Here is a 26,471-nt window from a genome sequence, read left to right as displayed (position 1 = left end):
GGACGTTGCTCCATGGAGTGCCGGGGGCTCAGTGATAGTGGTACCACGTCTCCCTTTCCATTCCCTTTCAGAATCCCTGGGAAGAACTCAGACAGAGAATACATTTTCCAATATTTTACAGAATATACAGCACAATTCATTTCACGGAACTATGGACTCTTCCTCAGAATTAGACAAGCTCTCCAGATCTGTCTTCCATACAGAGTTTTATATATATATATAGTTTCATAGGACGCCTCAGGAACATTAACGGAACTTACGTTCTTTGCCAGAGCCTTAGTTCTAGCTTGTTCCCAGGGGCACCATCATTTATAAGGTTGATAGAAATCTTTGAGTTACAAACCTGGGAAGCGCTTGCCAGGGCATCTTGCATATCCTGTGCTTTCAAATAAGCAGGCTCCTCTCTAAGCCCTCCCAGGAAGGAGACTCTACTTCCTCCTGCTCATGGTAAGGACTCCAGGGTGTTAGCCACTCAAAAGGTGGGTGTTAGTCTTTGTCATTTTAGCCAAAGTGCCTTCTGCTGTGGTTTAATTTCATTTCTTCTGCTCTGCGCCTCACCCAGGGAAGAACAGCTGGTTGCCATAATCCACAGATGAATCCTTCAGAGACCCAAGGATGGGAAGTTGTGCCACAATTTCATGACAACACCCCCCTGTGTTAACACACTGAAGAATGTCTTACCAAAATTACCCATTGGCCTTCACCTGTCGGTTCCTTTTCTTCCTTGATGGGGGCAGGAGGAAACTATATGGGGACTGTTGTCACATTTATGCTAAGTAACACTTCTAACTTAAATTCAGAGAGAAGGAAATGTGCACATAGCCAGCTCTGGTTCATTATGTATCAAATCTGGAAGGAAGAGCAAACCAGGAGAGGGCTGGGTAGCTTACGGTATTCTGTGAGACTGGGCCTGGAGAGTATTTGCATAAATGGGGTTAAAAATAACTTTTTGGAATCTTGCTGTGTTTTTGGCCTAAATGACATGATTAAGGCTGTATTGAGGTTAAAATCACATCTCACTTATTTAAGGAGCAGCTGTCAGGAGTACTTTGAGCAAATGAACTTGGGGGTCCTGAAGACTTGAAGCTTCAGAAAGGATGTGATGGGAGGCCTATTCCCGGGTCTTGAAACAGTTCTTACAGCTGCTGTCTGCCCAGAAGTGGACTCCAAAGAGGTAGCCAGCGCTCAGAATGAGCTGATTTCCTCTGGCCAAATGCTAATAATGAAATCGATGTGTTATGGACAAGGAAATCTTTGGTCTCATAAAGGAAATAGAAGTGTCTTCTAAATTGGGTCCATGATCCCATTCTGTGTAACTTCTCTCCTATTCATTAGTGTTTTCAGCTGCCACTCTCTGTGGTACAGCCTTCCTTTGTAGACCGCATTATCCTAGAGGCCTGGTTTGACGTTAGAAATCCTCCACCATGTGCCTCTAATTACTTTCATTGCTCTGCTCTGGCCTCTCCCCATTATCTTCTTTTAAAGAAAGCTTTACACACAGACACACAGACACACAGACACACACACTCCCACACTAAGGAATAAACTCACTCATACACACTTATGGGTCCTAAATTGGTTTCCTGTCCCCCAAGGGAAAAAAATTTACTAGTGTGCTTGTAAACTCCCAGGAAATTGTGTATTCTGTTTATTTTCTAATGGTGGTGAATTGAATGCATCATTTCTGAACAGAGCTTTTATTTTAAGGAAAGACTCAAAAAAAGATGGCTTCTTCACAGTTTTGCTTTGCCCTGCAAACAGCTGCATGAAGTCTCGATACAATAGGGTGGATGTCGGCTGGGGAGACTTGAGCTAAGAGTGAGTATTATGTTTTCATGTAATGTTTCATTAAACAGCTACATCCACCAAGTGTTCCCAAGATATATAACTCTCAAGAAAAAAAGATATGCTTTGCCAAGTAAAGAACCATGATTTATGATAGTAACTGTTACACTCTGGATCTGATTGGGGCTTTGTTTTGAAAAATTATTACCACAATGGTTCTGTAGAATTTAGTAGAGAAACCGGCACCATTTGGCACGTTTATGACAATAGGGTTCTGGTTTTCTTAACTCCACAGTTAAATGTTGGCAGCATTTCAAGTTCTTGGCACAGATGTTTAAGTGAATATCAAGAAGAAACATTTTTAAAAAGCATTGAGTAGCTTTGAGTGTCCAAATGTAAGGAGCATTATTTTTTTTCTTTATATGCAGTTAGCATGCGCATGGTACCATGAACTTGGTAATGGAAGAAATGGCAAGCATGAAAACCATTTGCAAAGGGCTTTTAGATTTTTTTCTTTGAGGGCACTAGCACTTTTCTATTAAGCATCTCTCCTATTCATGTCTACCAAATGAGACTCAAATTAATTCATGTCTTTTTGTTTGTGACTGGAGACAACTTAGTGCCTGGACCATCAGTGGACAAGCCAATAGATCTATTCCCCCCATATGACCCTTGGGACCACATGGCCAGGCCACCATGATCCCTGGGCTTCATACTAACCATGCCAAGAGGCTGGTAAAACAGCAACTTTCTAGAAATTTGCTTTAAATGCACAAGTAGCAAATCTACTTCCTGAGTGAAAGTGTGAAGGGAAAAAATACTGTGGGATGCTGGGCAGGAAGACTGCAGACGCACAAAAGCCCTGATCCCCTGTGGGATGCTCAGAGCCGACTACTGAAGCAAAAGTGACGTCCCCAGTGGGCAAAGTGCTCCTCTGGTTCCCAGGGCTTCCCCAGAGCCCCTCACCCATGAGCTGGCTGGGTCTCCACACAGGTTCACGGGATTGATGCTAGGATGGCGTTTCTGGAATGGATCCAAGTCTTCCTTACCTCGCCACCACCCCATGCCATCAACAAAGTGAAACGAACAAAAAAGCCCAACAAAAGCAAACAAATCTTTCCTCGCTTACTGGCTAATGCTTGAAATGTTTTCCTTCGAGGGCACTTTTATAGCTCATCATTAAAGAAAATAATCTTACACTGTTGAATTATGAGAGAGACAAGAGATCAACACTGTCCAATCACTCCCAAGTGTCATCACCAAAGGAGGTAGGGAAATTAGGGAATCATGGCTGTAGGGAGTGGAGGGTGGGGTAGGGACTTGGACAGGAGACAGGCAAGTGTGTTCCGAATCTGTTCTGGGGCCACACTTACAGTATTAAGGTTAAGATGTTGCTCACTCACCCTTCACTCAAGACACTAGACAGGCATTGGTAAAGCATGAATATTTATATTTAATTTACATTTTGACAATTTGCACATAAATAACAATGTAAACCAGTTCGTAAACATAAGATAGTTTGTTGTTTTAGCAAAGTAAAAAGCCAATAACTTTGGTCAGTTTTAACTTTGAGTAGAAGAAAAAAAAAAATAAAACCACTGTTGATTGTGGGCTCAACATTCACATGTAAGAGGCCTCAGAGGGAAAGTCAGATGGTAAAGAGAATCAGAAAGTCTCAAGCCACTGTGAAGGTCTCAGTAAAAATTCCCACATATGAGGAAGCACAAAAAGGAAAAAGAGAACAAATGAGCTGTTGGGAATAGAAAGTATTTGGTATCAATGTTGGACTGTGATGCTTTGGTTTACCTACAATTAAGGACTGTCTGTCAAACACTGGTACATAAAGAACTGTCAGTTTCATTAAAGGAACAGACCAGTAAGGCTTTTGGGTTTCCCTGGCTTATCCTAAATTTGTTGTTCTCTTCTGCAGGTTGATATTAGTTACCACGGAACAAAATGCTGAATATATAAACCTCACTGATGGGCAATACACCAGTTATTTAGTAAGGAGGAAGAGGACGAGAGAGAAAAGCTGCAGTGGTGCTGGGATTTTTATTTCCGGGACTTGGACGTAACCACATCATGACAATGAGGCAAAACAAAAATACAGGCATCTCAGATTGCCCTTCATAGTAAAAAATGGTATCTCTCTTTCTCCCTGGTTGTTACGTGCTCCCCATCTCTGCACCAAGGTTTTAGGGTCTCTTCCAATAGTGGAGGAGGGGGGGCCCAAGCTCACCAATTTGATTGTGAGGTTGAGTGCTAGTTAAGCAAAGTCTCAGAAAGGGTGTTTTTTTTTTTTTTTTTTCATTAGGAAAAGTAGGATCTTTTACATGGTTTGGCTCACAATTTAAGTGGTTATAAATATATTATATATACACATGGTATAATGGTATAAATAGATTTATAAATATACACCATTCTTCGCTACACCTTGAATGCCAACGTGTCATCTTTGGGCTTAGCAGAGGAGAAGACACAATGGGACACATTCTGTCTTTCTGACTCTGCTTTCTCGTCTAGAGTTGCGAATCATGAGAGAAGCCATCACTTCCTGCTCTACTGGACACACTCAATGAGGTAATTGTTGTTGAACAACTTTGCAATGCCCTTTCTTCTGCAATTAAATTAACCATAAACTGTAAAAACACGAACACTGAGGAAAATCTGAGTTGCACAGAAAAAAAATACCATTGATGTGTTGGAGATAGGAATGTTCATTACCCGCTTTGACCCTAAGATAACGAGAATACCCGTTTTCTGGTTGTTTTTTTTTCTTTTCTTTTCTTTTTTGGTTTTTAAAGTGTGGCCTGAGCCTATCTAACTCAAATCCTTCCTGCTAGAGCACCAGGTTTGTGCAATTTTGACATAACAACAAAAAAAGACCAACAACAAAAACACCCAGACTCCTGCCCCCAGACCTCACACATACAAAACCACCTGTGCTTTGGGAACATTTTGCAGTGGTTCTAAACTTGGCATACTGTCTTCTTCACATTTTCAGATAAGACATTAGATGCAAAAGGCTCGTGGCCACTCTGAATGGTCACATGACTGTGGGGGTGGGGTGACCCTATTTTTCTGGAGGGAGACAGATGGGCAAAACCTTCTTCTCACCTTTCTCATTAATCTGTGGCTAGGGGGAAAAATCTGAACGATCTACAGAAATACACAAGATTCCCTTTCTTATTTCTGCTACTGAAGTTATTACTGAGTAATTCTGCACACATACCCCCAAGTTATACAATGCTGTTCAAATGACACAATCCTATGAATTAACACATCAACTGCCTAACTCCGGCAATACCAAAACCTCATTTGCCAACCATTCTTATAGAGGGAGGTTGACTGAAGCCATGAATTTGTGGACTAAATCGTAGGTCCTTAACACAGATGTGCAGAAATTATCTACAAAGAATGGCCACCAGACAAAAATACAACATTTAGCTCAAATTACAAGGAATTCTTCCAGTCATTGTAAACTCTTTTTTTAATTATTGCTTTTTGAATGATAAATTGTATAATAAATTATGAAGGATTATCACTGAAAAAATAATTACGGCAATAGTCTTAGCAACGGGAAGGCTAGGCAAACATATTCACACAAATGCTCAAAATACACAGGTTCAAATATATAGATGAGGGTGTAATTAAGTATATATAATGTGTATATATATTGTCTTTGCCTGATTTATGCCCTGAGATTTCGGTAACTTTGGAGTTCCTTCTTTAATTCCAGAGAGGTGAGGGGACCCACCTGCCATCAGGAGAGCTTTGTGGAACTGGAATTATATACAAGCATTTGCTACAGGCACCCTGACTCGCCCAGTCATAAGTTAAGACACAAAACCAAACACCTTTTGTTTTCTGAAAATCTTAAGGATCCACTGGTTCGACTGTTTCTTGTTTGACCTTCACAGGTCCCAGAGGTAGTGGGTTGCTGGGAGGCAACTTCAGGAGGGACGGGTCAGTGGACTCATAAAGGCTACACCCTGAGAGCAGTCCGTTCCCCAGGTTTCTTTGCAAAGACATTTTCAGGCCAGTTTCTTCCTTCTCTTTTCTGACCACAGCCAGAATTTCCTTCTCCACCACGGAGGCCACATCGACGGTGTCCTCCATGTCCTCCAGCCGGTCTGCATTGTCGCTGATGTCGAACTTCTCGATCTCTTCGTTGATTCGGGTCAGGTCATCCAGGGGCAGCCCAGTGGCCGGGGCCATGGGACAGTGCCCCTTCAGGTGGACCTTGAGGCTGCAGAGATGGATGTAGCTCTTGTGGCACTGGGCACATTTGTGGGGCCGCTCCCGGGTGTGGAGGCGCTTGTGGAGTTTCAGGTGCACAAACTGGGTGAACTTGGCAGGACATACCTTGCACTGGTAAGGTTTCTCTCCCGAGTGGAGTCGCAAGTGGGTCTTGAGATTGCTGGTGCTGCTGAATCGCTTGTGGCAAACCTGCAGTGCGGGGAAGAGGGCGGAGAGGGGAGGCGGGGAGGCCAGAAGGTTAAGGGCTGCCAATGGGAGGGGCAGGCTGACAACCCACGCCCAGCAACCAGGGAGGCAAGAAAACTCCCCGTGGCCCTGGCGCATGGGTGGTGTTTACTTCCCCTTCCAATTTCCACCCACTGGAAGCGGGCTGCCCAAGGCAGGCAGAATTCCTGGGCTGGTTTAAACTACAGGCTGTGGGACATGGGAGGGCGATGCCTGAGACACTGTCTACAAAGGTCAAAAGCTCTACCCAGAACATACTGCCCACCTGGCATTCGTGTGGCTTTTCTCCCGTGTGTACCAGGTAGTGTTTCTGCAGGTGGGCGAGCTGGGTGAAGCCCTTGTTGCAAGTCTGGCATTTGAAAGGCCGTTCTCCACTGTGCACTCTGAGGTGGACCTGGGGAGAAGCCACACAAGTTAACTCTGCCCTTACTCAGCTGCAAAACCCAACATTCCTGCTCAAGGACCCAGGCACTAATGATGCAAACCTCTTAGGAAAAGCATCCAAAGTCTTAAACAGAATAAATCAGACCCCAGTGTTTTCAGAACATCCTGTTGTGTTTGAGCTAAAGGAACAAAAGTCCCAGGCTAAGCAGGGCCTTGAACCTGATCTTCCAACCCCAACCCCACCTTTTTATTACTCAGGACACTCAGGAGAGGAGAAGTAATTTATCCAAAGCCATACAGCCGGAGCGGCAAAAGCAAAGTCAAACCCGCACAGGACCATGGCCAGCCCAGATCTCAGGCTGGGGGACTGGGGAAATCGCAATTTGCAACCTGTGGGAAGCCAAGTCGATACCAACGCGGTGGTCCGCCCCCCATCCCCCGACAGACTCTGGCGACAATCAGACGGCCCGCTCGGGGAGGGGGGCGGTGCCTACCTTCAGATTTGAGAGCTGGCCGAAAGTCTTGGCGCAAACGTTGCATTCATACTTAATCTTGCCGTTCTGCTTCTTCAGGGGGTAGGGGAGCGTCTTGTAGCCGGTCATGCTCCTTTTGTTCTTGATGAGATTCACGGCCTCGTCGCCACCGGGCGTGGCCATGGCAGCTGAGGTAGCTTTGGGCTGCACCACGTGCTCGGCCGAGGCGGCAGTGCCGGCCGTCGGGGATCCGCTGGTGGGACTGCAGGCCTTGTCCTTCAGGCTGGCAGCCGCCCCGGGGAGGGAGAAGGCACTGTGCGGCGCCGGCACCAGCACCTCCCGGGGATGCTCCGGCAGCAGCCGGCGCGCCCCTTCTGAGGGCAGCGAGCTGGGGAGGGAGGCCGGCGCCAGCAGCGGGGGAGGCAGGCCGCCTCCGCCCAGGAGGCTGCTGTACACGGGATAGAGCCTCGGGAAGAGGCCGAAGTTGTTGATGCCGCCGTTGATGTTGCCCACGGCGCCCAGGCTGTTGCAGTGCATGCCGTAGGGGGGCAGGAGGAACTTGGGGTAGTGCGCGTTGTAGGAGGGGACGAAGGCTGGCTGGAGGTGCGAGGGCGGCGCGTATCCCGGGTAGGAGCCTAGCCCTTCGGGGCCGTAGGGAGCGTTCAAGTAGGCGTAGGAGTCCCGGTGCTCCTGGGAGCCGGGAGCCAGGGGCGACACCGTGTTCCCAGGGCTGCTGTGAGGGCTGGCGCTCTGGAGGCTCCGATCCGGGCTGCTGCGCGCCGAGGGGCTGGGCGTCGTGGAGGACGGGATGGGGGACTGAGTGATGTAAGTCGGCCTCTCCATCCCGTAGGCCAGGGAAGCTTTCAAAAAGTCTTCCGGGAGAGGGGCCCGGATCGGGTACACCACCCGAGGGTAGAAGGGCATTTCGGGGCTCCTGTTTTTTCTGTAGTCCTCCGTGTCCTTTTCTGAAGTGAGGAGTGAAATGTTGGAACGGTGTAAGTCCTTTCCTTTGTAGGGGTGGGAGTCCAACTTGAGGATTTCTTTCACACTGTACTCTCTCTTTGGGCCATTCTTTGGGCAAAGATCATGTTTCTCAGTGCTCTGCTGCTTTGGATGGCTCTGGGTTTGCGCTGAAAGAAAGAAAGGGCGATTACTCAGAGGGAGACAGAAAATCGAAGCGACCTTGCCCAAGTTGCTCTCTCCTTGAGCAAACCTGAGCCCCAGCTGCCCCAAGAGGGACACCTGGCATCTCAACACCCACTCATTCTAGAGGCTCAGGCCGCTGCCGTTCCTCCTCAACAAAACCGGGTCACTGGCCGCATCGATCAAACCAAGAGCACCGTTTAGATTATTTTGTTTCCACTGGTGAAAACCTCATGCTAGAAAAGTTCTGTTCGACTTAGTAAAGGAGCGCCTCCATGAAAACGGGGTGGAAAAAGATTGGGTGGGGGGTGTTTTGGGTTAATAAAAGTCATTTTCAACGTTCACAGTTCACCTAAAGGAAATCAACACACCCTGGAACTAGATGTGAAAGATTAACTCATTTCAAGTAACAAGCAGTCATCAATTTTCGCCTCGATTCTTGTTTAATACGAATTTGATAAAAGTCGGTTCAAACTGCCTCTGCCAAACAGACAGATCAGCATGGTGATGCCACCCCCTCCCCTCAATTTGCTGACACCACCAGAATGTCACCAAGGCTCTCTCTGGTCTAACCAGGCTCCCAGTAATGCTGTCCCCTGGAATCACAAGGCGTGACATCGTGATCTCTGCCAAACCACAACAGGCACTTCCTGAGCCAGTTCAATTACTTAGAGCACCAAAGAAAACAGGCAATGAAGATGAAAGCATTTATTCCCAAAGACGGCATATTATTACTTGGTAAATACACCGTTTAAGAGCAGCAGCAATAAGAGGACAGTTCCGGGCTCTCCAGGCCATCACCAGCCCTGCCCCTCCAAACACACAGAGCAAATGATGCCTTCGGGAAAACCCAAAACTCCCTGCCCAGGCTTCCTTGGAAACCAAAAGTAAAATATATGCTGCTACGCTGGAGCTCTGGCTGTTGGAGGTCAATCACTCCAGCCTGAACACCTGCCCGAGGCGTAGGCACAGGTTAAAGGCCTCGGTGTCCAGAGGCAGGAGAGCTCTCGGCCTCGGTGTTAGAAGAGGACGGCGTGGGGGGATCAGGCTGAAGCCTCTGTAAAAGTATCATACATTGTCTTAAAAAAAAAAAGTCCCCGTTTGACTGAACCAAGAACTCCAGGCTTGCTATCTGATAGCTCTAGAAATGAACTCTGTGGAACTCCAGATTCCGAACTCTTCAAATCCATTCTCTAGGCTGACAAGCTTGAGGGATTCGATTCCAGTTTGAGAGCCCCTCAGAGAATGTTATCTCTGCTGCTTGTTATCAGTTCCTCCCGGGTGAGCCCACAGCCCCAGAGTAAACACAGCCTAGACGCTATCAGGGAAGACGCTGATGGGGCAGTGATGGAAAGCTTGTTGAGGGAGAGGGATTTCTGAAGCCACTAAGCCAAATAAATATCCCCTTATCAGGCCAATATCAGTCTTTCAGTGAGGCTCAGCAGGCAGGAAGTTCAAATTGTCACTTTTGTTTTTTAAAGCTGAAATGGTAAGGGGAGAGAGACAACTAAATTGGAAAGCTGACAGGCAAGGCATCTCACAGCCACAGGAAGGAATTCTGAGGTGAAAAAGAATGACTTGGAGGCATCTGCATCAGCCCACATTAAAAATAAAAGATGTCGCCCTAATAAGATGAAAATACAGAAACTTCACCGTCACAACTTTCTGCCATTTTTATGTGGCAAATGACATCTGAATCTCAATTTTTTTCAGTGGCTTCAACACTGTCTTGGTTTGAAAATTCAGTAAGTTAGAGCCATTAGCAAGAAGTTTAAGTAAGCCCACAGCACCGTCCCTCTTACAAAGCACCTCAATAATTCGATTACTGACCTGAAACAAAGCTAACGATGGGGCCAACAAACAAGAAAGTCGGAATTTATAATTTTCTATGCAAAGTACTGACTGCAGGGTGCCTAGCATATAATAAATCCACAGTAAATGTTTGATGACTCAGATGCCTTCATAAAAATACATTTATGTCTTATGACAAAACAATATCCGGAGGGCAAAATCAGGCCCCCTCAGAGGTTCCAAGGTGGCGAACATGGAGTCTCTATGAAGGTACATTAAAAAAAACTTATCCTTCAGCAGCTGAGTAATCAGTTGAGCCGGTGTCATTTCGGACTCTCCCACTCAGCAGCAGCTTGAGTTAACATGAAAAAGAAAATCAAGATCTGTTTTTGTTCTTAAATCTTAAATGGCTGTAGGCGGACGGAGTCATTTCAAGAGTGAACTGCTTCTGAAGGCTCTGAATGGCTTAATTATGCCGACTCACATTTTCGATCTATAATAAGAACCCCCAAGACTACAAGAAAGAACCTAGAAGTTCTGCAGTAGGCAAAACAAAGTCTGTTTTCAACTGAAACTGAGAAAGCAGATTAACATTTAAAAGTCTACAATTTGGTCAACTATTTTCTAGATGGGTTAGTTAGATAGATAGAAAAAAAAAAAAGACCGAAAAACTTGGGAGGGGTTAGGAGTTAAACCTAATAGTCCCTACTCCTTTTCTTTGATTTTTAAAAAATGCCTGTTTGTGATTTCTGGCGACTTATTTTTCTTTACCTCCATTTTCTTTGAATCTCTTCTCCTCAAAACTCTACCAATTGAACCACTGCTGTCCTTTCAAAGTCCTCACCGAGATTATGACACAGGTCTCTCTTGTGCTTAAAGCATGGATCCCAACACAACTCATTTGAAGACACAATCTACCTATGAGGCCTGATGAAATAGTGGAAATTTTCCTGATCAACGTCTCAATCATCAGTTACCACACCTAAGACAGCTGGTTTCACAATCGGAGCAGGAGTCTTGGCTTAGTGTGACTGGTTATTGTTAATCCTCATTCTTTACTGTGAAAACTGGACAATGAACGGGTAACTGAAAATGGTTAATCACCATTTTAGAAAAAATTCTGCATCCACAGGAAGGGATATTGGAGGGAACAAAGATATCATTTCAGAGTATGCATGAAAGTTGCTTCTGAACACAAAGAATAAGAATTTGAATCTTAAAATACTGTGCAGAGCCTTTAACTGGAGCAGGAAAATGCACAGCCTTTAAATCCTTTCTTTGATTGGCAGGAGGTGAGGGACGTATGTGAAAAACGTCTTTGTGGCTGGTGCAAAGTCACCAGGGTGGGTCAAATCAAATGGAGTTACTGATCCCACCCCCCCACCCCCCCACCCAAAGTCAAAATCTTTCTCGGAATCAGTGAATGATTAAACTCAAGGAATGTAAGGAGACCCTCAAGAGGCAGTGACTGGCTGTGCTGAGAAAGTCAGGAGGAAGCAGCACATCTTCCTGTGAGTCATTGTGCTTGAAAAGAAGTTGTCTTTTACCACCAGGCCCTGAGCACTGTGCCTGGCACCTACAGAGGGTGAAACAGCTGTCAGGCTCCCGGGATGTTGGCACTAGTGATTTGATGGAGACTCTTGGGAGTGCGGAAAAGATGAAGGGAAAAGAATCACCACCGTCAGTCAGGACCTGATTATACCCACCAGGCTCATGTTGGAGGCCAATTTGTTTCTAAACATCCCAAGACTTCTTCCTGAAGCTCAAGGGTGCCCTGTGTGTGTGTGTGTGTGTGTGTGTGTGTGTGTGTACCACAAACACAGATTTAAAGGTAACCTTATGGTGGAGGTCCTTAAGCCTTTATAGCCCCAACTTTCCAGAAAACTACAAATAGTCTTGAGATCACAGGGAGAGCAAGTAAACCAGACAGTGTGAGTTGTGCCCCAAATAGAGTTGGATTATACCCAACTAGGATAAGTAATTAGTTTGCTAATTGGTCCTAAAGTTTAAGTTAAATTCTAATGTATGTGAATATTAACATTCATTCCAAATGTCTCAAAGGCAGAAATGTAAACTAACACAACTGAGCCTCCAGATAAAGCAAAAGGGACAGCATATCAACCACGATCGATGAATCTGGGCAAAGGGTCCCTGTAAATTCTTTGTACTATTCTTGCAACTTCTCTTGGAGTTGGAAATGAGATCAAAACAAAAGGTTACAAAACTTACGGCATTTAGATGCCGAAGCTTTTAAGCCAAAAGGAGCTAGTTTTAAAAGCTGCTTTAACACTTAGCAATCTGAGAATACACAACCATAGTTACAACAGGTTGGAATTTTATGGTAAATCTTCAATCATTCATAGAGATCACTTGAGAATGACGAAAATGAAGTAGCCCTCTGCAGAGAGGTCATGACAGCAACTTTAACCAAATAAAAAAGTAAAAGCTTATAAACCTAAGGAACTGAGAATTTGTTGAGATTACAGTGATAGGTGGTTACTGTAATACTGATCAGGAGATCAGATAATTAGGTTTTTACCATATGGAAGGAAGCTAAGATATAAAATCTTTAGTTATCTATCTCGAGTAAGATTTGAAAAATTATAGCTCCAAGTTTTTCTAGAAACACCTTTTATGTTTCACATCAGATCATAACTTGATAACCAAATGTGCCTCTCTGCAATATTTCAATGCACATTTTAGGCACTGACAAATGACCACAAACAAGGAGCTATGTTTGCATCCCCAGTACGTCAGGACCAATCCCTACTATGATAGAATTCTACCTGCCCCCTTTTTTTGATAGATTAGCACTGGATGTATATTTCTCCCTGTAACTTTTCTGAACTGAACACTCAAAGTAGCTTAGTATTTTTTTTTTTAATGATCACATCTCATTATAGGAAATAAAGACTAAAAAAAAATTGTTTTCCTCTTGCCAGTCCCTAGTTTAAGCCACCTACTTGGCCCAACAGATGAAGCCATATAATTAAACAACATGTTATTAGCGTATAGGGGCAGAACTGACATTACTGGCATTTTTATTTTTTTTGGTTCTGTAATCCACTTACTGAGATTCATCATTGTCAGCTCTCCGGGATAAGGGTGGTGAAGTCTTTCGGCAAAGTCCCGGCAATACCACACAAGCAGCTCCTGGTTGGCAGGGATGGGCTTGATGGTGTAGAAATAGATGTTCATGCCGTTCTGACAGGCAGCCAGGTTCTGCTCCCGGGCCGAGTGCGCTGGATTCACATAACGTAGCCAGTTACTCTTCTCCTCATTAAAGCCGTCGATGAAGTGGTGAAGCTCCCCTCCGCAATAGATCTGTCCAAGAGAGAAGACAGATGTAGAAAAGAGAGCCCCCAAGCAACAGAAGGCTTCCCCTGGCACCTCTGAGAGCAAACCCAGCCAGTACCCTGGGTGATGGCTGGTCCCCTACGGCCTCGTTAGAAAAGGAAATCAGTTTAGCTGGAGTTGTCTTGAATCAGCAGAAGTAAGGGCGGAAACAGGTAAGGCATACTTTGTCAGTTACCTTTTCCATTTCAGTTTTAGTGTCTTTTCATGTTTGGGGGGAAAATAACAGAAGAATGAAACACAAAGTTTTCGTCTAAGGAGCTGTCTTGGGCGGATGCAACCGCCACGGAGCCCTACTTCTGCTACCACAGGGAAGGGCACACGGGCGACGCTGCTACTTCGACTTCTGATTGTGCTGACTTTTAATGCCTTGAGTCACTGGGTAGAAGACCAGCCTGACTGCGTACGTCAAACTGAGTCTCTCGACTTTTTCTATGGCCTCTGTACTCGCCGTTTCCTACACCCCCGCCCAAGGCTTAAACTAGGCAAACATCCTCCACCCCCAAGCCTCCAAGTCCAGCAGTAACACTTGTTCATATGAATACTTGGAACCTTGCCTTTTTGTGGAAACGCTGGGTGGGGCCAAGGTGAACTTTACCTGCCATAACAAAGTGAACGCCGGGACAGCAGCCAGAACCTGACAGTCTACTGAGAAGTCACTTTTCCCCTTGATAAACATGGTCAGCCTTGCGCCTTTTCTTTCAAGCCAAAGGCGGGGAGAGAGAACGCTCTTGTCTGTGAGGAGGTTGGCTACAGCACCTCTCACAGAGACACAGGGTTTGTGTTTTTGGAAAAACAGGAAGAAACTAGGTTGCTCTCTAAAGGCAACGCATGTGTACGAAGAATGCAAAGTTTGCCCTGTAGTAACGCTGCTTCTGGTTAACAGATGCCCCCAGGCCACTAGGTAAAAAGGCAGAGGTAGGAAGAGGGAAAATTAAAACATACATATCCTCACTGAAAGGACTATAAACAAACTCCTTAGCCTTCCACAGAACGTTTCTCTTTCCCTCTTTTTATGATGTGCCCACCTTTTCTTCAGACTCAAGAAATGTCCTTACACACATACAGTGAGTACCTGATTATCTGCAACTTGGGGTCTCCAAGCAGGACAGCATGGTTCCTACAGAAATTCTGCTCTGACCGGACAGCAGGTTATTGCTTGGTTCTTAGTCACCGACTATGTTACGCTATGAATTGTCTCTGTATTTTGCTCAAACGTTATCACAGACAAAAAGGAACTCTGTCCCTTTAACACGGGCAGTAAACACCAGAATCACTTTCTTTTAAGAGTAACTTCCTGTAAATTGTGAAGGGGGAAATACATGTGGCTTCATCAAAGCAGCTTGTGAGAGCTTTTGCGGTGTGTTTTGTTAAGAGAAAATGGAACAAGGCTGGGTGAATTCTGCTATCAAGAGGGGTTTTCAAGTTTGTTTACTGTGATGTGCAAACTTCCAGGAACATGGGGTTCCAGCGCTCTTGCAGTCTTCGCTGGGCGGAAACTGCTTTCTAAAGCTACGAGTGTGTAGATTCCAGTCAGCCTTCCACAGACTATGATTTACTGTATCCTCATTTAAAAACAGAAATGTCGATGCCATGAAGTCACACACACATACACACACACACATACACACACCCCCACAAGAAAATAAAATAGTGATACGTCAGATGAACACTGCTCCCTGTCACCCTCAGTGCATTTCCATATATTATCAAGAAGATTAAAAACGTGCTGACTCATAGCACAGTTACAAGAAATGTCACTGGTTTCTCAACTTGAACATCCCTTCTCTTCTTTGACTGTGTAATTTGCATGAAACTTTTTCTTTCCTCACAACAGATGTTCCCATTCCTGCCAGCAAAATCAGGATGCGTTTAACAACATGTGGAAAGTGAGCTCCTACAATATCCTTTGCATGTGAAAGACGGATTCAAATAAATCCTCCCAAGGAAAGCATTTCAGTTACTTATAGTGAATCTTCAATGAACCAGGGAACTGGGACAGAGAGAGGAGGTTCTTAAGTATTTCTTGTCTTTTGTCAAAAGGATCATGGCTGAACGAGACTTATGCTGGATTGTCTTAATTCAGTCCTTCGACTCCAAGAAGTACACACTTCTCTGGGTCACTTCTGAGAAGATTTTATTGGCACTAAAAGCAAAAATGCACTCACTTACAGTTTGCCCATTACTAGTCGATGTACTAAATATATTTTAAGCATGAGTAATTATTAAATAAAAATTGGGAGTACACAATTCTTATTGAACAATTCTCAGTGCTCTCTTTTTTGGAGAAATAGTAAAATAAATTTCTAAAAGCACAGAACTTCTTGGATTTTAAAAAAAAAGCTTGTTTCTTAGGAACAATGTCTGAGTAATCTCCAAATATAAGTCTTTTATAAAGATACTTGTCCAAAAGATGTAAGCACTCTAGGTAAATACCGGCCAAAGTAAGCTTAATACAATTTTTGTTGTTGCCATGCAGCTGTTTTCTAAAAGAATTGAAACAATGGTTTCCCAGTAAGCATGTACATTTTATGTAAGTATGTATAAAAAATTGCTTTTAAATTTAGTAACACATCTCTATTTTCTAATTGAGGAAACCAAGTATCCCAGAAAAATCTATGGGAAATGGAAAGCAGTCCAATTTTTCCTTTGTTCATCCTGATCCAGGGTCTTTTACTCAAGGATTCCTTCTAATTAGTTCACCTGTGAGGTCCTTTCTGACCGTGATATATTCCAAAGGAAATTGTATTGGCCAGACTCTGATTGGATGCTATGGGAAAGTTCATCATCTTGAATAATTGTAAGTATTTTCCTTATGCGATGGGAGTAATCTCTGTACTGTCAGATCCAGTAGTTTTATGGTACAGATATATTTAAACAGGACTAGTCTTGTGGTCCATCTCCATTCCCTGAGCACCTTCTTCCACCTATCCTTCCTAATGGCATTTATTTTCAAGGTAATTCATTTATGATTACTCTTCCATTCAATTAAAGTTAACTCAGCAAGAAATCAAGAAGGGGTGAAATCTAAGGCTTGGTGACTCATTACTACTTCCTTGCACAGAGATGCAAATGAACTTACCCTTGAAGCAAGCGGCAAACTGTTTCCTTTCATCACAAAGCTCTAATGAATTGCAAAAATTAAGATTCACGTGTAGACCAGAGCTTCATCCCTGACCACCTCCAGGCTTTGTTTCCCAGGCCAAACATTTAACCAGTTTCATCACCCTTGCTTAGAATTCCATGTCCATGGGGACCCTAAATACTTGTGGCGAGCCCAAGGACAGGTCGAAAAAGGAAGTGACCCAGCAATTTTAGTTTCATTTTTTCCCCCTAATACTTAACGAGTCTGGAAAAATTTCCGTACTTACCCGCCAAAAATATTGCCTGTTGGCGTTCTTGGGAACTGTATCATTGGTGTAGATTTCACCTATTAGAGGTCCAAAACGTGTTCCCTTTGGTATGTATTCTTTACTCACCACCCCAATAACCTAAAGAGGGTAAAACATGAAACAATGAGTGCAGCTGTAAAGTATTAATCGATCTTTTCATTTCAGTGAATTGAATGGTCAAATGGTAATACAACCAACAGTGGCAAAGTTATACTAAGGAGCGCGGTCATTGATGGTGCCTACGTAATCAACAAAGAGCTTTACTTTGGGGGAAGATCATCTGTTAAACTCCTAGATCATAAGTCAATATGCAACCAAATATGAAACAGTCTAATTTTCTGGGGACACAGAGTCCTTTATTTTTATTAATACTTTTTATGCTAGAAGAACAGAGAAGGTAACCATTCTATTTTGTATGAATGAGATTCGGATCCTGCAGCAAGGTTAGACCATTTCAGCCTGCTCCTAGTTTCCTATTTCTTCTTCTCCCTCAAACCATAAACACAGTGTGTTTAAGGGGAATAAAATAGTTTTAACCTCAGAAACCAAAATAATGTTCTTTGGTTGTTCCACAAAGGCCTGAGGAACCATAAACAAAACACATTATATTTTTTTCATTTCAGATGAGGTTTTTTTTTCCTTCTTCTTCTTCATAACTTGTAGGTTCTCCTTAACAGAAGAAAGTTCCTTTAAGCGACTTGGTTCTTCTCTAGCATCTTCTGCTCAGAAGTGGTCAAAAGTCTTCCTCTGAAATGGAATTTATGCCGAGGAGAGCTGTGGGTTCTAAGATCTGAGGAAATGACCTTCTCAAACTGGATGTATCACACATTTTGACTTCGTAGGGCCTTGCTAAAGAAACCCGTTAACTATACCAGTTCCTCCTTGATCGTAAATTTCTTTCTGGGGGGGGAGGTGGGGAAAAAAAAATCACCAGCAGCAATCAGGAAGCAATTCATCACCATTCAAAAGAACTCCTCTGTAACAGTCTTTTTACAACATTTTACAGTTCATTTTGTTTTGGTTTTTATTCACTCACTTTCCCATTTTTATTTTCTTTTTACCCCAAACCACCTACAAATCACTGAACACCTTACTGAAATGGACCAAGAGGGGAGGTAAAACATATTTATTTCCAGTTTTTATTATCCCTGGTGGCTCTTATATAACTGAAATGATAGGCCCAAATACACGAATCAAAAAATGTTCACTGTGGAAAGCAAAGACTGTGGATATGATAGACACTGAGACCTCAGTAAATCTCACCAAGAGTTGAAACCTCTGTCTAAATGGACATGGAATTAACACACCTGCATGCTTGTGACAGATCAGTCTTTCTCCTGTACATGACTTATCAGCCAATGATTTAAAAGAATTAATATTCAATATACAAGCCAATGGAGCATACCCAGACTGGAAAAACAGAAAAAAAGAAAATTTCCTCTATCTAACACAAGTTGAAACAAGGTTGGTGAGCTAGAGTGTTATTTTTGGTTCTTTATGAATTTCTGGCAGAGAGCTGAAAAGAGCAGATGTTCATTTCATCCTCCTCCTCTGCCTTCATTTACATCTATCTGCCCTTTCAATAACAGTTTGTCCTTATTGGTATTGTCGGCCCTTCAACTATGGGGGACAGGAGGACTTCGGAACAGTCTTGAGATAAAAATACTTACTAAAGCTTTAAGTAGACTTATTACCCAGAGGCTCATTGTTTATGACACATTATTGAACCTAATTAATTTGAAAAATTCATGGAATTGGCTTCTGTGACACACAAATCATTTGGCATTCACCTCTGAGTGATTATTCTATAATGTTAAAATGACAAACAGGAAAAACAAATAATGTCATTTGCTGGTGAACCAATAATGAGCAGTTGATATTTTCAACATATCCACATTAAAGCAGTAATTTTAAGCAAGGTACTCAACTGGTTCATCAACTTTGTTTTAAATTATAGTCTCTTGCAGACAGTGTCTTGGGAGAGAGAGCCTGATTACCAGCGAGCGGCGTTACATTGAGGTCAGGGTTTTTCTTCTCAGTTGCCTTTCTTTTAACCAATGGGCCTCGTGGTATTCAGCTACCAACCTTAACACTAAGAAAACACAACATTCTCTCATGGTCCAAAAGACATCAACCAGAATCTTGTTCCTACAAGGGAATTTGCAGAAGATATAAGCCACTCCAACATCTTTGAGCACAGCCATAGGCAAGTCATTGGGGAAGCGCTAAGGCAGTACCGAAAGCAGCTCTTGCCATCTACAACCTTACAAATGCAACTCGGCAAGCAAGACAGGAGAACAATTAAAAAGAGGAGGGTCTGTTACGAAAGGGAGGTCTAGGAAAGTCCTCGAGCCTGAGACAAATAAAAAGAGCCTCAGTATTAGCTTATCTTACAAGTGAGACAGAACACTAATATTTTAAGTTCTGTTATGCAGAGAGCTTTGCGTATATATAAACTCACACATGTGGATAGAGACACAAAATCATAGAATCTCAAGGTTGGAAGGAACCATGTGGCTTATAAACCATCACTATCCATTCCCAGTCCAGCACTCTAACACACAATCAGCACCTTCATCTCAAATTCCCATCTAAGACATTATCCAAAGAGGACATGAGAGCTGCAACTCTTAAGATTCCAGTGCTCAGCCAGGTAACTGGAACTAGGGTAGTTTTTTAATGGGAAGTGGGAGACCAAGTCGTACTTCTCCCTCTGGCCCTGGAAAGAGCCAGGTGTCAGTCTTAGCCAACAACATTCTATCCTTGGAGCAAGCACATGATACAGGGGAACCTAGTGTGTGCCTTGAATTTCACAGAGCTAAAAAGACTAATTAAGAATGTGTTCACCTAGCTTAGGAAGGAAACTTCACTGGAACTGACCAGGGTCCTAAAGAATTACTGCTGGGACCAGGCTGCTGTGCCATCCATAAACCTACCAGCGAGAAGACACTGGCCGCGACACTTCCTCGCCCCGAAGCTCTGCTACGGTGTGTGTTCTGCACAAGGCCAAACCTTTCACCACTTGGGCAGATCTGTCTGTCAGTGGCTTCAGTTACAGAACACACCCTGATGTCCAGGGCTTGCAGACAAAAAACAGGGCTTGTTTTCCATTTTACCAAATGAAGCCGTCACAACTTAGTATGGGTTGAGTGGGGATGCTGAATGAAAGTCTATAGCAAAGAGAATAAACCCTTTTTTTTGTTAAAGCAAATTTTCCCTTCAGGGAATATACAAGTACACATGCATAGCAGTGGGTTTTAAGCAGAAACATCATTCAGGCCTAACTATGGTATGAGCATCCTCACCCCAAATTATATTAAAATCATTTTAATTACTAGCTATCTCTTCCCCTCCCTGAACCCTCACCTACCTCCCTCTTAAAAATGACTCATTCGATTAAAATTCTATTTTGAGTCAAGGATATTTGCATTGAGATGACTGGGGCTCTGCAGTGGACCAAGACTTCAACCTGTACTTCACCCCATTTTTGAAAAAAGGGGGTGGAGTGGATAAAGATGTTTCTGGAAGGCTTCCTTCTTAATTATCTTTATATTAAAGGAAACGTGGCAATGCCTCAGTACCACTGTCTCCACAATAAAAGGCAGTAAGAAGGGGGAATTGCATGTTATGATGAGATACTTTTTACAGATGGCTTGAGTTAATAATGGACTTAAATCAAAATGGACACTGCGTCTCCAACATTGGCCTGATGTTTATCACCACAGACTCTTGGAGGTCAGACTCAGAGCCACAGCGCCTCTTCGACGCAAGCAAGCTCAGTGCAGGCCACTGCCTCTCGAACTAAAATGTTTAAATTGATCTTTCTGTATTCAAGTGTTCACAGAAGATTATTTCAAGAGGACAAGGGGAAAATCCCCCTAGATGAATAACCCAGCAGTTAAAAATGCTTTAAAAGTTTTTTGAATAGTCTGTCTATATTTGGTTTGAGTTCTGGAAATAGGAAGTAAGAACAGCCTCATTAAAGGTACAGAATGATTCTAAAGCAAACCTAAAAATGAGGGTCGAGATCAGAAATACGGTTTGTATGTTTTGTTTTTAAACCAAAAAAAAAAAAAAAAGGTGCTGACACATAGCACAAATTCATAGTGAAAAAGGGTCTTGCTAAAAAAAAAAAATCCCCAGGATGTCAGCAGAACAGTACATAATGTAACATCTTCTGCTACTTAAATGAAAACATTTAAAGAAGGGGAAGATAAATCAGTCAGATAAAAACTACACGTACAAAGGCTTTTTCCCTCTTTCCACAGCTCAGCTCCTGGGACTGAAAGAACTAACCGAATAATGACAATATAAACATTTCATCCATCCTGAAGGCTTTTCTGTCCTAGAACTGGTTTGCAGCTCTCATACCCTCAGTGGCTCAATTCCATGGTTCTCTTTCACCACCTGGAGGGAGCTGTCCTTTCCCCAAGTGCAAAAAGGAAGGAGGGAGAAATAGAAAAACCGGTACACACTCCAGAGTGAGCTGAAGCCAGTGTTACACGTTAAGTTGGTTTCCTGGTTGCTTTTATGATTAGGGGCTGAGGATCAAGTGTCTCAGTTAAATAAATACAGGAAAATAGAATGAGAGAGCCCTGGTGTCTTATTACGTTTGTTTTAAAGGACCCTCCTTAGGAACACAGGCACTGTGTGCTTTTTGGGGGCTGAACATACTGAAATAGAGAGGTACACACTCACAGAAAAAACGCCAAGCAGTCTTAATAAGGGATCGGTCTGAAATATGTGAAGAGGATAAATAAAACCACAGTGACACCAAGAGGGGCCAGTGTAGCATAATCAAGAAGCGCTGGTTAGGGAAGTCAGAGGAACTCTGCTCCAAGTCCTGGCTCTGGCTCTCACTAGACACCTTAAGTGACTATCTGCCTGAACCTTGGACTAGTGATCGAAGGGCAGTATTTCACTTAGCTACGGTTTGAAGTAGAATGATGAAAACTGAGAAACTTCGGCTAAGAGCTGAACTGAGGGTAAGAACAGGACAGAACTAAAAAGGTAAAGATGACCACAGAATCGAGGTCTTTATTTCAGTCCTGGGGACTGGACAGGGCAACACAGCTCAAAAAAAAAAAAAAAAAAAAAAAAAAGCTGGGAACAGACCAATAGTTGGTCAAATTTGATATGGGGAAAAAAGTACAACTTGAAAGCCACAGCCAAACCTTCAACACCCAAACACATTCCATAGGCCACAGACTGAGATTTTCTAGAGAGGAGTATAATCAAGGCCGACTTCTGGGGTGACATTTTTGGTAACATTCATATACAATTTAAATATTGTTTTTTATGAAATCAGCCTCCTCTCTCCCAGCAGGAAAAAAAAAGAAACAAAAAGGTTGAGCTTTAATGAAACGCAAAGCAGAGTCGCTCTATTAATTTTCGACAGCTATGTCACCCCCTCCCCCAAAACACTGAACTCAGACACACAAACAGGAAAGAGACAAAGTATTTCCCAAACAGACTCTGACTCCTTCAAATGCTGTCCCTTAGGGAAGAAGGAAAGTGATCTGACATGTCTGTAATGAATAGCCCCAGTTCCGAATACTGGATTCCTACAGCAAATGATCCCCTTGTCACTACTTTCTGAAGGCAGTGACAGAACTGAACAGTGACCTGTGGGAATGGTGGTGGTGGGAAGTCTCTGGAGGGGTCGATTCCTTCAACTCAGCCTGGCATTAGACCAATCAGAGCAACTGCAGCAGCTGCATTCTCAAAACAGGAGGTGGTTCTGAAAGTTATTTCACAGCTCAACATCACGCCTAGCTATCATCATTATATAAAAAGGTAAACACCAATCCTTTGCTCATTCCAAGTTTGGGTTTTCAGCCCCTTTGAAACAACAAAGAGTGTACCCACTTCAGAGGCCAAAAAGGAATCGGCCTGCCAGCCCAGCCAGAGCAAAGGAGCTGCCCCAGATAAACAGTGGTTAGCTCTGAAGTCATCCGAACAGAGGACACTTTTACATGAACTTCTTCTCCGTTTATACCATCACTTCAGTTCATAAACACGTCAAAGTTTTGAGAATAATTTTAGAAACCCAGCTAATAAAGCTGGCTCGTTAAAAAAAGAATAAAGCCATCTCGTGACCAAGAGGAGACAAAAGACACATGAAACACATTTTTCCAAAGAAAAAGTTTTCTCCCTCAAAAGCTGTTGAGCCAGTGAGTCCCAAGTGGCCAGAAACTTTCTGGAAGCTGCTGACAATTTTGCTCACCCCATGTTGCCATTCAGCTTTTCCAAGACAGGTCAGCTTGCCAAAAGATTGAACTGTTTACTAATTAGTAAGGAACAGTTGAGAGCAGGAGGAAATGAGAAGGGACGGACTTAGGGCAAGAGAGAGCAATGAAAGAAGTGAATTAAGTGATAAATTATTTACTGATACTTACAGATCCTCACAGATATACGAGACCTCAAGGGCAAGCAGGGAGATTTGGAGCCAGGTGCCAATCTTCTTCGGCAAGAAACCAGAGGCTTACCTCTTTGCTGTTGGTGGCATATTTGAAAAGCAGATTCCTTGGTAAGGATGCCTCTGCCTGAACCGAAGTCCCTCCATCGGCACCAGAATCCCAGGGGTGGTCGTTGACAATGTATGTACACTTCTCCTCAAACTCAGCCTCTGTCCAAAGAGTCATATCCGTGTCCTCCATGTCCATTTTCATGGTCCCCTCTGCCAACCCTGGAAACTTCACAGCACTGGAGCTACACTTGGGGGCAGCCTGGAAGAGAAGGGAAAGGCCTTTAATCCCCATTGTCCTGTGGCTCCTCGAGAGGCTATGACTAATACCGTCGTCTGAAGACTCTGCAAGCAGATGCAGAGCGCCTGGTACAGTTGAGTAAGAGCCAAAAAGCTGTATAAAGACAAATGCCTTGGAAAAGCAAGGTTTTAAAAATCCTACCCTTAGTTTAAAAAAAAAAGTGTGGTAATTTCATTGGGGGAAAAAAGTTAAAAAAAAAAAAAAAGAAAGAGAAAGAAAAGAGCCACCTCCAAACAATCCCTGGCTTTACCTCTCCCAGCAGGAAAATGCTGCGGGCTCTCAGTCCTCTGTCCCAGGACGCCTGGGGTCATGGCCGCCAGACCCTCAGCGCTGTGGAAAAGCTGCCTCAGAAAAGTGTCACAAACAAGGAGAGGAAGAGGAAGGAGCTCTGTCTGCCTCTGAATGAAGCTAAAAATGGAAAGCGCGTGTGGTGCAGGAGCGGAACCCAGCCTGCCTTTTCCAAATGGGGAAGACTGAACTTTCCCACCAGCTCCCAAGGCAAAACAACTTTCAAAACAACTCGCCCCCCCCCCTCCCCGGGCTGCAGCGCGATCTCTTTCATCCTCTCGCAGGGAAGACTGAAAAGGGTTGCATCCTGCCAGCATCACTGAGCTGCCGCTTTTCAGAAATCGTCTGGACCATAGGAAAAGAGGAGGAAAGATGGGTGAAGGGGTGAGGGGACACAACTCCTGGCGGTTTCTTTTGACTGGTGGGCATTTCAAGCTAAATTGAAAAAGCAAAAACAAAACATAAAACTGTTCAATGGGATTCCCTGGAGAGAATTCCTTTAGGAGCCCTCAGCTACAAATAGCACTTTCCATTTAAATCTGAAAGTGTACGAATTCCCAGAAGTGGCTGATGGGCTACAGTTTACTGTAACTAAAGCTGTAACAATATAGGAGACTCAGAAGACAAGCTCTGCTTCCACTTACACACTGATAAGGGTATTCCCGCAAATCCCCGCTCACACGCAGGAAAAGTGCTTTCCAAAGAAAAAGAAAAGAAAAGTAAACGTCTGCAGTGTTTTCCCAATACAGATGTGTTGGGGGAAAAGTAGGAACGTAGGTATCATTTCCATGTAAGAACGTGTCCTAGTTAAAATGTAAACACAACACTGTCCAAGTCTTTCAAGGTGGCTTTTATATTCTTCTATTTCTTCCCTGAATATGACGCTCTTAAAAAAAAAAAAAGTCGGATTTGAAGTTGTCTTTCCCCTCAGTGACGATTTAAACAACCGTGCCTATTTCTATGTAGTTGCAACCGGTACAGTCATGTTGCCAACTAAATGTTAAAATAAAATAAAATTTTAAAATTAAGCCAACCCGGAATAGTCACTTTGACGGGGGTGGGCGGGAGGCACTATTGAAATTTCAATGAACTGACAATTATGCCTAGAACTGAAACGGTTAATGATTCATAAGGAAAAAGTCTTACAAATGTTTGACAGTACTAAGTGCCCTACAGCAGAAGCACTTCTGGTTTCTACTGCTGCTACGTTAGTACACACACACACACACACACACACAAAGAAAAAAAGAAAGAAAAAAAGGGGAAAAAAAGAAAAAAGTTTTCAGATCAATTTCAGAATTAAAAACAAGACCAAGTTCCTTACCAAGGTCGTACCCACACGTTTTTCCAAGCAAATATCCAACATCGGAGACAAGTGTCGCTCATCCCTACGCAGTCCGCGTGTCCTCCGCGTCCCCTCGGGGTTGAGGCCGGCGCGCACCGCGGCGGCGCCCGCTCTGCTCCGGCCGCTGGCGCCCGCGTCCCAGCTCCCGGCGCGGACAGGTGCCGCGCTGCTCTGCCTCTCCGCAACACTGGAGGGCCGAGTGTCACCGCAGCACTTTCAGTCTATGTTAACGCGGCCGGCGGCTCGGCCCTTTCCCCCTCCCTGCTGCTGTAGATTTCCCATTCGTCTGATTCACTCCTACCAGCTGCCTGACGTGGGGGCGTGGCCGGCCACACCTGGACTGGGCCGAACCGCGCCGAGCTCAGCCCAGGGCTTTCCCCCGGCTCGCGAGTCGTGCCGCCGAGAGCTTCCTCTCTCCGTATCTGAATTTCAACACTTACTTGGAATCTTCTTACTTCCCTTTGAAGGCACTGAACCTCAGCGTTTACTCGGGCTGTATTGTATTCTAAATACTCCAGACCGCCCTCCTTCCTGCTGCGGCTTTATAAGGGGGCGTACATTCCTTCAATTCAGGGAAACCTAAAAATTACCCCAAATTGTTGTAGTTCCTCGGCTCAGATCCACAGTGACTGAACAGACGACACTTACGTGAAAACAGCACGTGAAAAGAGCAATTAGTTCTGCCTTTAATGGAAGAGGAGGTAGCTGGCTCGTCCTCCAGCTCCTGCCTGTGAAATATGCGTTTTCTCCCCCCAAACTTGTAACCTGCCGTTTCTCCTGCTAACTAAAGCACATCCAAATTTGTTCGAACTGACTTCCCTCTTTCAACTCTTCAGGGAAATAGGAAAAAGTTATAATCATACAGATTAAAATTTCTTCGCCTTTTCTCTCCTCCTGAAAAACCACAGGCAGACTTCCGAGGAGTGTGTGAGCATTGTGGAGCATGAATAGTTTCCTAGTTAGAGGGAATGTGGAACTGATCATTGCAAGTGGAAGGCAGACGGAGGCAGTAATTAGTGGGGCTCTTCGTCGGGAGCCCCGTCTGGCTTTTCCTCCAGCCCCAGTCAGCCCTCTGTGGAAGGAAGGACATCCTGTGATGATGGCATACAATGTCCTGTTTGTTTATTATTAAGAGCGTGGACCTCGCATTCCTGCTTCTCATTACAAAACAAACCAGATGCTTTACTTCCTTCAATGGTCTTGTGCCTTCAGCAAGGAATCCTCTAATTCAGAGAAACAATGATGCAAAGGGTCCATTTAGAGC

The 26,471-nt window shown here is 43.9% G+C and overlaps 1 protein-coding gene across 3 annotated transcripts; it reads right to left on the bottom strand.

The window, feature by feature from the left end:
- Nucleotides 1–3,218: 3,218 nt before the first annotated feature.
- PRDM1 (PR/SET domain 1) lies at nt 3,219–25,869 on the bottom strand. Of its 3 annotated transcripts, none has more exons than XM_006189426.3 (7): nt 25,187–25,739; nt 23,296–23,535; nt 16,787–16,906; nt 13,133–13,385; nt 7,149–8,257; nt 6,536–6,664; nt 3,219–6,234 (listed from the first exon to the last, which is right to left on the bottom strand). In XM_006189426.3, the coding sequence occupies exons 1-7, from the start codon at nt 25,226–25,228 to the stop codon at nt 5,662–5,664; spliced, it is 2,466 nt and encodes an 821-aa protein (XP_006189488.1). In that variant the 5' UTR covers nt 25,229–25,739; the 3' UTR covers nt 3,219–5,661. The 3 variants fall into 3 exon arrangements, with proteins under 3 accessions (XP_006189488.1, XP_014418740.1, XP_032340503.1); XM_014563254.2 differs by lacking the exon at nt 25,187–25,739 and adding an exon at nt 23,825–24,045; XM_032484612.1 differs by lacking the exon at nt 6,536–6,664 and having other exon boundaries at nt 25,187–25,869.
- Between the last annotated feature and the right edge of the window lie 602 nt (nt 25,870–26,471).

Source organism: Camelus ferus, chromosome 8, assembly GCF_009834535.1.
Source record: "Camelus ferus isolate YT-003-E chromosome 8, BCGSAC_Cfer_1.0, whole genome shotgun sequence".
Taxonomy (NCBI): domain Eukaryota; kingdom Metazoa; phylum Chordata; class Mammalia; order Artiodactyla; family Camelidae; genus Camelus; species Camelus ferus.
This window is presented reverse-complemented; position numbering and strand designations above follow the sequence as displayed.

Coding starts and splice junctions, on each gene's coding strand:
- PRDM1 (XM_006189426.3), bottom strand. CDS start 25,228: ATGTTGGATATTTGCTTGGAAAAACGTGTGGGTACGACCTTG. Junction 16,907..23,295: donor ATGCCACCAACAGCAAAGAG/GTAAGCCTCTGG, acceptor TACCCTCTTTAG/GTTATTGGGGTGGTGAGTAA. Junction 6,235..6,535: donor AAAAGCCACACGAATGCCAG/GTGGGCAGTATG, acceptor CCCGCACTGCAG/GTTTGCCACAAGCGATTCAG.